This window comes from Asparagus officinalis, chromosome 8 (genome assembly GCF_001876935.1).
Source record: "Asparagus officinalis chromosome 8, Aspof.V1, whole genome shotgun sequence".
Lineage (NCBI taxonomy): Eukaryota > Viridiplantae > Streptophyta > Magnoliopsida > Asparagales > Asparagaceae > Asparagus > Asparagus officinalis.
Genome location: NC_033801.1, coordinates 106,126,527 through 106,138,695, shown reverse-complemented (window position 1 = coordinate 106,138,695; position 12,169 = coordinate 106,126,527). Strand labels below are relative to the sequence as shown.

The 12,169-nt window shown below is 34.3% G+C and overlaps 1 protein-coding gene across 1 annotated transcript in view; it reads right to left on the bottom strand.

Moving 5' to 3' along the window:
- LOC109821654 (probable signal peptidase complex subunit 2) overlaps positions 5,220 to 12,169 on the bottom strand; it is an 11,868-nt gene continuing 4,918 nt past the window's right edge. The window contains exons 5-6 of the mRNA XM_020387825.1: positions 9,907 to 10,049; positions 5,220 to 5,593 (exon numbers count right to left, since the gene is read on the bottom strand). Coding sequence (XP_020243414.1) covers positions 5,500 to 5,593; positions 9,907 to 10,049 — 237 coding nt within the window. The 3' untranslated portion in view covers positions 5,220 to 5,499. The remainder of the gene's footprint in view (positions 5,594 to 9,906; positions 10,050 to 12,169) is intronic.

The window sequence follows — 12,169 nt, the reverse complement described above, 5'->3', positions numbered from 1 at the left end:
GGTCAGTCGAGTGATGAAATCAGTCGACCAATCAGTCGACTGATGAAAGTGTCTGTAGTTGTCAATAGTTGTTATCTTGTTTTGGTCGACTGACCAGTCGACTGATGATCCATCAGTCGACTGATAAAAGGTCGTCAGTCGACTGATAAAAGGTCGTCAGTCGACTGATAAGCTATCGATTGCCTGTAACGGTCAGCTCATTAGTCGACTGATGAAATCCGTCAGTCTACTGATGGCCTGTAATAGCTATATTTCTAGTTTACATTTTTTTAATCTTTTTGCTAGGTTTCACTTGGGTTTTGAGCTTTGTTTCTTCAACCTATATATACCACATTCTATTTCATTTTTGAACTAAGAAAAAGAGAGTTTTAAAACAAGTTTTAAGGGTGGTTTAAGTTTGTTTAAGTGTTTACAAAATTGGTGTTGTGAAGTTTGTTTCACAAGAAGAGGAGAGCATCTTTGGTTTGAGCTTTCCATTTCACATCTCCATCTCTCTTGTTCTAGAGAAGTTTTCTCAACTCATTTATCTAGCTTGTTTACATTTACATTGTTATATTTATATTTGCTAGACTTTAATTGAGTTGATTTTATTTTCTCATTGCTTGCACACACAACCATTGAGCTTAACTATTTTCACACATTGTATAATTTGGGGTTGTGGTGAGTGTAACCTTGAGAGTGAGATTAAATTATGTTCTCACCTATTATAAAGAACAAATCTTGTAGTTGTGCCTTCATTTTGAGTTAGACGTTGTATCACACTTTTATACCGAGAGGAGTGTGTGGTGAGAGACGGGGTTATCCCAAGAGGAGTGGTGTCGGTAGTAATGCCTAGAGGTAGGTCGTAATTCCGAACACTTGAGGGAAACACGGGCTAGAGACCAACACTTAGAGGGTGTAGAGTGTGATTGCAATTGTGTATGCTGTAAAGTTTTCGGTGAACTAGAAAACCGAATTATGAGGTGTAAATGTTGGTCGGGTGAGCGTAGAAAACCCGATTGTGATAGTGGATTCTCCCCGGGAGTGGGGAGCGGAGACGACGGAAGTTCCGAACTCCGTGATCATTTTATTGTGCTTGGATTGTTCTTTGTGTCCACTAATTATTTATATTATTTCTTGCTTATTTTCCCCTTTGCATATTATATTCGTGCATATATCTTATTGAATATCATCATTGTTAGGATATATTTATTAGTTAATTTTAATCCACATTAATATTTAATAAGATTAGTAATAACACTATTCACCCTCCCCCCTCTAGGGTACTTTCAGTATCTTAATCAGAAACAGTTTGAGACTATTTACTCCCACCAAGATTAAAGCCCGTGCGCGACCCGTCGTAAGCTGCCCACGATCCTCTATTATTTCGTCCAAGTTGTCGCTCCACCTTTTCGACTAGCTTAACTGTGTCTGTCAAGGTATATATCTGCTGCAAAGATACATGATCCTGAATTACGATCCTTAATCCCCCAGTATATCGAGACATCTGTTGGTCCTCGTTCTCATTTAAATTGTTGCGGGATGATAGCCGATAAAATTCCTATGTGTACTCATCAACTGTTCTTCCATATTGTTTACAATTCAGGTATTGTCCGAATAAGACTTGTTCATAATCACCCGGTAAGAAACAGACTTTCAGTAGTTTCTTCATCTTTTCCCACCTATCGACTTTTGGCTTTACTTGACGAGATCGATTCATACAAACTGATTCCCACCAAGCTGATGCTCCACCTTTAAATCGGTAGGCCACCAATTTTACCTTACGTTCATCTGGTATCTCCATATACTCAAAAAACCTCTCTACTTCTGCAATCTAATCAAGAAATTCTTTGATATGAAGTTGTCCATTGAAAGATGGCAGATCCATCTTCATCTTGAACCCTCCAGCATCATAACTATACTTTTGTCGACGGTCTTTGTGATAATCACCCCGGCATAGGGGTTCATAGTTATCATCGTTGCCGTGAATTTATCATATGGAGTCGGATCACGTCATTGGCGACCATCAATACGATTTCGAACCGCTACCGTGTTCAGACGATCCACTACCGATGCAAGTCGCTCTATGGTAGTTTTCATCTGATTAACATCGGTCTTCAGCACGTCGAACTCAGTTCGAGAAAAAAGGGGCTTCATCACCTTCCATCGGATTGGAGGAACCTGCTCTGATATCAATTAACGCAGCGCAGAAGTAAACCTCGAAATCCACCAAGGGTGTTCTCTGAATCCACAAAGAACGACGATCTCTGAATCCACAAAGAACGATCTCCGAATCCACGAAGAACTTCGAATCCACGAAGAAATATTGAAAGATAAATTTTATTGATGAAAAGATATGCCATTAGGCTTAAAATACTCTGCTTAAATAGAAAAAGAAACAACTCCTACTAGAACTCAAACTTTACTAAACATAGAAATAACAAAACTCTTTAAAAAAAGACTCCTTAAGATTAGGGAAATCGATCGGTCAAATTTGGGATAAAACCGAATTTACTTCCTAATCAAAACAAACTCCTAAAACATTACCAAAAATAGTAAAAACTAACAAAAACGCTAATATCTCTCAATTCAGAAGGAATTTGGCAAAACAGATCGCGAAAAAACAAACTTTAGTAGGTTTGGTTGGCCTCATCTCGAAAAAGTACGCGATTTTCATATATAATTCGTCCAATTCCGACTTACGATTTAAAAGATATGACCCGTTCTTCGTGGCAAGTTATTTTCCTCGACTGGGTCCACGTTCGGGCTTGTGTTTGTCCCGTTTCTCCATAAACATGTCTTCTGTGTGTTCTAAATCATATAGTTTGGCTTATCTCCTTTTCGTTCAATGAAAGAGGGATCATTTTGTCATTGTTGGTTGTATTATGTAAATTATGATGTGTGTAGTTTTCTTATCCTATGTGTATATTATTCTGGTTTTACAAAATAACAAAACATTACGGAAAGGACCATATGCAAATTTGTGTATTTTATTTTGGTTTTACATAACAAAACATTACGGAAAGGACCAGATGCAATTTGTGTATTTTATCTTATTTTGTAGTACACTAAGGGGCTGTTTGGACATAAATCTGTGAAATCCTTAGGGTGTGTTTGGTAATCAAGATGATTTTCTTGTTGTGTATTTATAGAAAAACACCATGTCATGGTGTTTTTTTCTAAAGTGTTTTGAAAACACCAATTTGAAAGTTATTGGTCAAACTAGTTTGACCATTTATATAGCACATGATACCAATCAACAACCACTAGTAACCTTACTCTCGCCCGTTGCCGCTCCCCACCACTAGCCACCTGTCGGCCGTCAGTCGTCACATGTGGCCGTCAGTCGTCACGGCCAACCACCATTCGGGAGCTTTTTTCAATGCCTATAATTCAAAAAAAATTAATTCTAATATGCCACCACCATCATGAAACAATGATGAATAAGTGTTCAACATGTGCTAATGACATTGATAATATATATGCATTAGGCTCAAAATGTATTTTAGTGACATTACAATATAATATATATCAAGCAGAGGTGCATCCTTACACATGATTTATATAATATTACATACAAAAAGAAACAACTATAAGGATCCAGATCTACTGTTGTGATCACAGATGAACGCATCTACACTCATCCATACATATATGCACACAAGCAGAGGTGCATCCTTAGACATAATGTGGATACGTATTTTTATTTTCATTATAAACTAGAAATTTGATTTTCTCTTCACATTTATTAACATGTTTAAAGAAAGAATCAGAAAAGCAAACCATGACTCCTTATTCCCCAAACATGATCAAAAGAAATCCTAGCTGCCCCCTTTAAGCTTGGCACGGACATGACAACGAACGGTTTGTGTTATCTTTTGGGATGGTCCACCGTATTATATGTTTGAATATCATGGAATATATCACAAGTCATCTTGAATGAAAAACATCAAAACAATCAAAGATTGTAAGCTTCCGTTGTATATTGTTTAACCATCAATCAGATATTTTCTGGATTAATGCCTCGGGGACCAAAAAAAAGGAGACCCTGAAGGGACAGGTGAGGTGTCACCCCCTGGTGGGGTGATTTACTGTTCATGAACAGTAAATCACCCCGCCAGGGGGTGACACCTCACATGTCCCTTCAGGGTTCCTTTTTTTGAGGTCCCTATAGCAACACCCTATTTTCTGCGTAAATGAGAAGAACCCACCAACACAAACAGGTGCACTCTCAAAAACATGAATAAAAACAATATTAAAAAGAGCATATTAGGACAGAGTTCTAATTGAATCTAATACCCCCTGGTCCTTAAACTTCATATAACTTGCCCCTACTTAAGTGGGACTTCCTCTTTTGAGACGATTAAGTCAAATTAAGAACAAGAACCAACCCAAATCTTCTTACGGTTACGAAAGAGTCTGCCAAGTTTAGAATTCATTTAATTCTTAGCATCTCAACACAAAAGCTTACAGATTTTCCTAATACGTTGTCATCTTCAAAATTCAAACTTCCTACATGCTAGAAAATCACAAAGACAATCTCGGATTCAAAATTCTAGACCCATTGGATTCGACCACCACTAAACAAAACCCTAAGTCAAATTCCAACAAAAATCTATCCAAAATCCATAAACTCTAGATTAATTATAGAACGCGAATCTGAACAACGGCAAGGGCGACGAACTGCTCGAGCTTGAGAGTGAGCGCCATAGCTTCTTCTGGTAGAGATCGGCGAGTGAATTGTACCACTCATCGAACTCTGACGACAGTCGGCGACTCGGAGGCGGCGCATGATCGGCCGCCGGCGACAAATGTCAGAGAAGTGGCGAGCCCTCGACGAGTTGAGACGGCAACGGTGACTCGGACGAGTTAGAGACGGCAACGGTGACTCGGAGGTGGCAACGAGCTATTAGGGTTGGGGGAAGAAAAGGGGATCAGCTGGGTGAAAAAAAAAGGTCACGGGATCTCAAAAAACAAATTTTTAGTGTTTTGAAAAAAAAACATTTATTTTTAGGCTTTGTAATGGGTCAATCCAAGAAAACATCACATTTACCAAATATGTTTAATTTTTTTTTTTTTGAAAAAAAACAAAAATGGCAAAAACGCATTGGTTGCCATACATTCCCTCAGCATTTAAGATATGTTCTCTCTTTTCAGCTAACGATATATCATAAGGCAAAAGACAAACAAAACGTAGTTAGCAGGGAAAAGCGGGCGGCTTTCAGTCACAGGATCAACACTTCTTAGACCGGCAACATTTTTGTAGCTTTTCAAAAAAGTTCAAGAAGCTCATGAATCTGAAATCAACGCATCTCTGACATGTAAGTTCGCAAATAATTCTTACTTTTAGCATATTGCACTCGCAGAATCTGAAAGCATCTCATAGAAATTGAACCTACTACACTAGTTCTCTCATGTAACAGAGGTCCAAAACAGGAATTTCAGTATTCTGGTAACGGTAAATAACTTCCTTTTTCTTTGTAAAAGCTCAGGTCTTCATGACGCAAGTCTTTTTACAAATTACTTGCTCTTGCGATCTCCATTGTAGTCGTCAATTAGCCTCTCAACATCCTTCCAGAAAAGGCCTTCCACAAGGATCCCATCTTTTGTGAACCTGAAAAGGGGGGGAGTTTAAGGATGAGCTATAAATTTGTAACTGCAGAACAGGGTTAAAATAATAGTAAATTGCATATATAACTTCAGTAATGTTATCACTCATAGATTCACATTTTGAAAAAGGATAAATTACAGATAAACCCCCTTCTTGTCGAATTGAGAGGTTGGAAGTGCTAAAATGTGAATCGAGTAATGAGTGCTACTGAATGTATAGAACAGAGGGGTTGTCTGCAAATTACCCTTAGGTAGGGGGTACAAGGAGAGAATGTAAGGTGGAGTAAGGTGCAATGAGGTGCAAGGAAGTAAGTATATACCTTTTGTGGTAATGCGATGAGTTAGTAAAAAACAATATAATCCTTTTGAGAGAGAGAGATAGAATTTCGCTGAGATAGAGAATTGAGTAATTATGAAAAAATGGTGAGGGTGTGTCATTATAAAACAAATTCCTTCTTCCCTCATGTATCCCTCCATCCAAATTGGAGGGATCTCTCTCTCTCTCTCTCTCTCTCTCTCTCTCTCTCTCTCTCTCTCCATCCAAATTGGAGGGATCTCTCTCTCTCTCTCTCATTTGGATCTCTCTCTCTCTCTCTCTCTCTCTCTCTCTCTCTCTCTCTCTCTCCATCCAAATTGGAGGGATCTCTCTCTCTCTCTCTCATTTGGATCTCTCTCTCTCTCTCTCTCTCTCTCTCTCTCCTTTCTATTCATTTTGCACTTTCTCTACCTACATCTGACCTCACCCCACCTCCCCTTCCCCAAACCCCCTAACAGAGAGAATTTTTTGTTTTATCCCTCACCTTACTCTACCTCCCGTTCTACCAAACCAAGCCTTAAAGAATCATATAGGGCTGTAGAGGGGGAGGATAGGATGACAAGCAGTTTTTTTACTATCTCAATTTAAGCATCAGCTAAGAACAACCAAGAATATTAGTTTTAAAACAATTGGAAGTAAAAGTTGGAAATGTAATTGCAAGAAAAAAGTGATCAGTACAAGACACTGCAATGTAAGAGAGTAATAAAAAAAACTGAGGAAACTGATCAAATAACTGACATATTTTGTAAATTGTTGGCCTAATTATTCAGTATATTCAATTCTAAAAGGTCATTACGAAATAACGAGCAACTTTAATACTTATTTAGCAAAGGAGTACAATTCAACTAGCAACATATTCGATTAGTCTGACTATCAATTATTCATTTGTATTTTATTTTAGAATTGATAAATTTAATTCTCACAAATTGTTATCTTCTCAAATGTTTATTATACTTTAAAAATCAATGTCACATAAAGTGATCTTTGTTGACACCAAAATTACAAAAAGCATTAGGCAGCCTTGTCGTCAGATCCGACACCTAGAGCCAAGATGGGGCCTAGGCAATTTTCCTAATTTATTATTTTTAATTACAATAATTGATAGAAAATAACAATGTTATAGAAAACTTAGTCGTAGGACTGGTGCCTAGGTAGATTTCTTTCTTCTTTTAAGCGGGAGGTAAAGATGGTTTGCTAAAGGTCATACGAGGTAGAGGAAGTGCTCATAGTTAAAGGCTGGAGGAGTTTGTAGGTTGGAGGACATGGAGGTTGTAATAGAGGAAATTATGATTAAGATCTAAAGGGTGCAGTCTACGTAAGAACCCACTCACTCCTCGGCGCTCCCAAAACCTAGGTGGAGCCTAGGTACCACCTAGGCGCTGGGCAAACAGCCTAGGTACCGCTTAGGCCTAGGCGTACGCCTAGGCGGGCTAAGCAAAAGTCTTTTTAAAACATTGGTTGACACAAATAATTGAAGTAATATTTAGGACTTAGGCATCATCAGTTACATGTTGTGTCTGGTAATTCTTTTTAAAACATTGGTTACACAAATATTTGAAGTAATCTTTAGGACTTGGGCATCATCAGTTACATGTTGTGTCAATAACTTGATAACGGTAATAAACGAATATCAAAAACATAAATCAAGCAAATATTTGTTGAATAAATTTCAGAGAAAATAACTAAAATTGTTAAATAAATATTTATGAATAATTACTGAATATTGAATTGTATAAATGAATAGAATCGGAGTGTCAATTGGTATTCAAACTGAATTCGAATCTAACTTTAAATAACTACTACATGAACTGAACTTGAAACCAAATACTACTAAGCAGTCAGATCTTCAAGTCGCTTCAGATAGGTTAGCAGTTTGAGATGCTCTAGGCACTTTTGTGGAAACTTAAAACTGCCTGGTGTTTCTAAAAACTCTTCATAACAATATTACAGACATGTCACCCTGAAGGATTTTAATAATTGGGAGGTACAACGTAGAGATAAACATCTATCAGAATGGTTTTCTAGTTTATATATCAGATGCAATAACAACATAACAGTAATCTATCATAATGAGGTCGGCTATAACCTTCTAGGCTTCTATATTTCAGCTGCAATTCTATTAACTGGCTCCGTTTGGATATCATGGAGTTTTACTTGTTTCCATGGTGTTTTTGTCAATAATAAAACACCGTGCGTTTGGATACTATTGTGTTTTTTGAGCTAAATCACCCTCAAACTTAAAACACAACACTTATTTCAAAACACGTTTTAGGTGTTTAAGTTCGGTGTTTTGGTTTTGAGTTTGAAGATGTGTTAACATGGTATCTAACATAATATATTAAATGTAATTAATATATAGTTATTATCGACATGCTTATTATATTATATTATACTATACTATATTATAGTTAGTCTAACATATTGGTAATATTTAATATAATAATTAAAATATCTTATGTGATAATATAATAACATATTAAATACTAGTATTTAATTGCTAATGTATTTTATAATAATAAATAATAAGAAAATATAAATACTCTAATAAAAAATAAAAAAAGTTATTGATAATAAATAATAATATAATAATGATATGTAATAAATTATACAATTTTATAATTACTATAATATTACTAACTTTTTAATAAATAAATAGTAATATATTAATAATTATAAATATTAATAATACGTAATAAGTATTTAACAATAAACAAAATATAATAAGTCAATCGATTATAATAATATCGTCGCAGTGGTAAATGTAATATAATAATATAATATTAATATATTATATAAATAAATAATATAACATATTATACAAGTAAAATAATTTTTAATACTAAAATAATTTATTGCTAACAAATGTTAAGGTGAAAAACTAAAAATAATATATTCAAAGAATAAAAAATATTATTTATATCATAAATTATTAATATATTATTAAAGTATTATTAATAACTCTGACAATTTAGAAAACTATAATTATTATATAATATTTAAATATTTATATTATACTAGTAATAACATAATATTACATTATTAATCAATATTATATTATATTAACAATAGTATAGTATAATATTATATTAATAAATAAAATAAGGTTATTTAAAAATATAATATATAAACATAACAAATGATATACCAAAATTTTAAATATATATTACTTGCAAATAATATGTAATAATTATAATATAATATAACATATTAAAGTACAATATAATATTATAATACATTATACAATATTATATTGTGTTATACTTAATATTTATAATTTATAATACTATAATAATGTAAACTAAATATTATAACATTTTATTTATAATATATTTTATTATAATTAATATATAATATATTAATAATATGTTTAATACTAATATTGTAACAGGTCAAACTAGTGTTGACAAAAAAACACTCAACATGGTGTTTTGAAAACACTTTAATCGCAACGCCATGGTTTTTTTTACAAAAACACAATAAGCAAAACACCATGATATCCAAACGAAGAAGATATCAGTTTGATAAATATTTGACCTTAATCTATGCGATATTCTATCAACTCACAAAAATACATCATCAAACATGAAGTTTTCAAAATAAAGTGAATTAAGTATTTTTGACCACTTGTTGTTTATTAGCACCAGATGTATTCTGGCACTGTATTCACCTAAAGCTACAGGACTCCATAACAAAAGGACTATTAAAGTTGAATCACAGAATTGCAAGATCTATCCCTCTTATACTATGAACATTTGCCCAAGATAAATGAAACTAGAATGCTGGTATTAGCTCAAGAGAAAGTACAATTTTGCTTCTTCCTTTAAAAACTTGTAATACTTGCAAACTTTTATCTCAGATGTTGCTAATACAAAACCACCTTTATTATCTCCTATATAAAAATGAAGTTCAGAATGCAAAAGAATAAGTGGCATTATCTTCTGAGTTCTTAACTCCTGCAACATATTTAATTGAAACAAATAAAATGAGCTAAAAAGACCAACCATTTTGTTACACTCCTCGTAAATTGGACTGGTTTGTTAGCAGAAATAGACTTTGGATCGGCACTTGCTACAGTAAGAGTATACATATCAGAGAACCTTGGCAACTTAGATGACACGATCAGCCCCGTACTGCTGAAAGATCCCTGTATTAGCCAATTAAAATCAACTTTCAGGTCTGCTATCATACACAACATGAAACATATCAAGACAAACACAAGAAAATGGTAATCATATAAAGAAATCTTTTCAAACTCATCCAATGTCTTTCAAAAGTTAAATTCTGGCCCAACATATACTACAGAGCTAACAACAATCCGACAATGGGTCCTCGAGTTGTAACCCTCAGCTCTCCAAATCACCAGGTGGCGATTCAAAACCCGATCCACAAATTCATCTAGGATGAATAACAATATAACTAGATAAATACTGACTGACCTTTTTGAGATATTTTGCAAAATATCAAACTATAACAAAGCAGACGTCAGTAGTTAAAGTTGAGTCCAAGGAATTGTTTGTGATTAATGCATCTTGTAAGAATCTGAGTAACATTAGCAGATTTTCTACTATATATAAAACTGAAAATCCAACTATGTAAATATACAATTTGCAGAAACCAGAATCATAGCTAAAACATAATCAATAGAAGAACTAGTATTTTTTCTCATTAAATATTTTAATAAAGAAACAACAGGAAGATAATCAAGATCATGTATCAATCTAATTTATTGAGAAACTTTTAGTGTGACAGATCAAACTAACACGTTTGATAGTTCATTAAGTTGAAGCATTGAAGCATAAAAAGTAATGAAGTCCAAATCATGCACATATAAATTACAAAACGGAGCTTCTAGATTTTAGTTTTCACATTTTTAGCTAGGGTTTTTACATGAAAACCATTAACTTTTATCCAAATTAATACCTACCACTTTATTTATTTATTTTTAATAAAAATCACCTACATTTGCGTACATGTTTGCAATGTCACACTTTAACCAATATTCAGCTCAAAAAAATCCAAAAATGTCCATTTTACCCCTCCCCTCTCTCCACCTCCTTCCTTACCTCCCCTCTTCTCCCTTCCCTCCCTCCCCCTACTCCTCCACCTCTTGGGATTCTTCAAAACCTAACCCCTTACCTCTTCTCCTCCCCCTCCACCAATGGCGCCCTCTACCTGCCCCCTCTACCTCCCTCTCTCTTTTCCCTTCTCCTCCTCCATCCTCACCTCCTCCTCTCCTACCCCTCCTTCCTCCCCTCCTCCCTCTACACTCTCACAACTGACTTCCCTCCCCCTCTTCAGCCACCGGCCCATCACCGACAACCTCTCTCCCATCTCCTCTTCCACTCCTCTCCTTTCCCCTCTCAAGTTAGATTAGAGGAAATAATCAAAACAGAAAATACCAAAAAGTGTGACATTGCAAACATGTAAGCAAATGTACGTGGTTTTATTAAAAATAAATAAATAAAGTGGTGGTATCAATTTCGACAAAAGTTACGATGGTTTTCATGAAAAAATCCTTTATGCCTAGAGGCCCAATAATCAAATATTTTCAGCTTGTTTATCTCTAATATATTCAGATATGATTAATTTTATAGAGATAAATAGAGAATCAGGCTAAAAAATTTTCTAGATAATTTCTGAGATAACTACCATCATTTTGAAGTTCGTTCTCATTTTCTTAAACTAGGCTCTTATTTACTCCAGTCAACTTCTCTCATATTTTCTTCAGATGATTTAAAATCAGAAAAAAAATGATCAACAACTTCCATTCAGTTATCTATTCTGAAAAATACAGTTCTTATTAATTTTTTAAGCTAGTTTGTTCTATTAGTAATAACATCAACCTAGAATTGTTTAATAAAAAAATACATCAGTACTATCTACAGGATAGCTTGCCCGTAAATGCATTGTCAATCTCAAATCTTTTTGCCTACCAAAAACATAGTTTTAGCGTCATTCACTCTAAACTTAGAAGTCTATAGGAAAATGTATCGATGTTTTGACATCATAATGTAACTACTAGAAAAAGATCTATGAACATGTAAAATGTTGGATAAACCAAGGGCCTCGATTGGAATAATAATCTACCAAGATGCTCTCCAACAGTATACTAGATTAAGAAAGTCCAAAGGAAAAAGAAGATACTATAGTTTGACAGTAAACGAATCCAAAACCCAGATACAAGTTGCAAAGCAAGCAACCTTATAATCTAACGTAACATTAGTTCTGCTAAGACCAAAAAGCCTCTATACAGAAATCAAATTT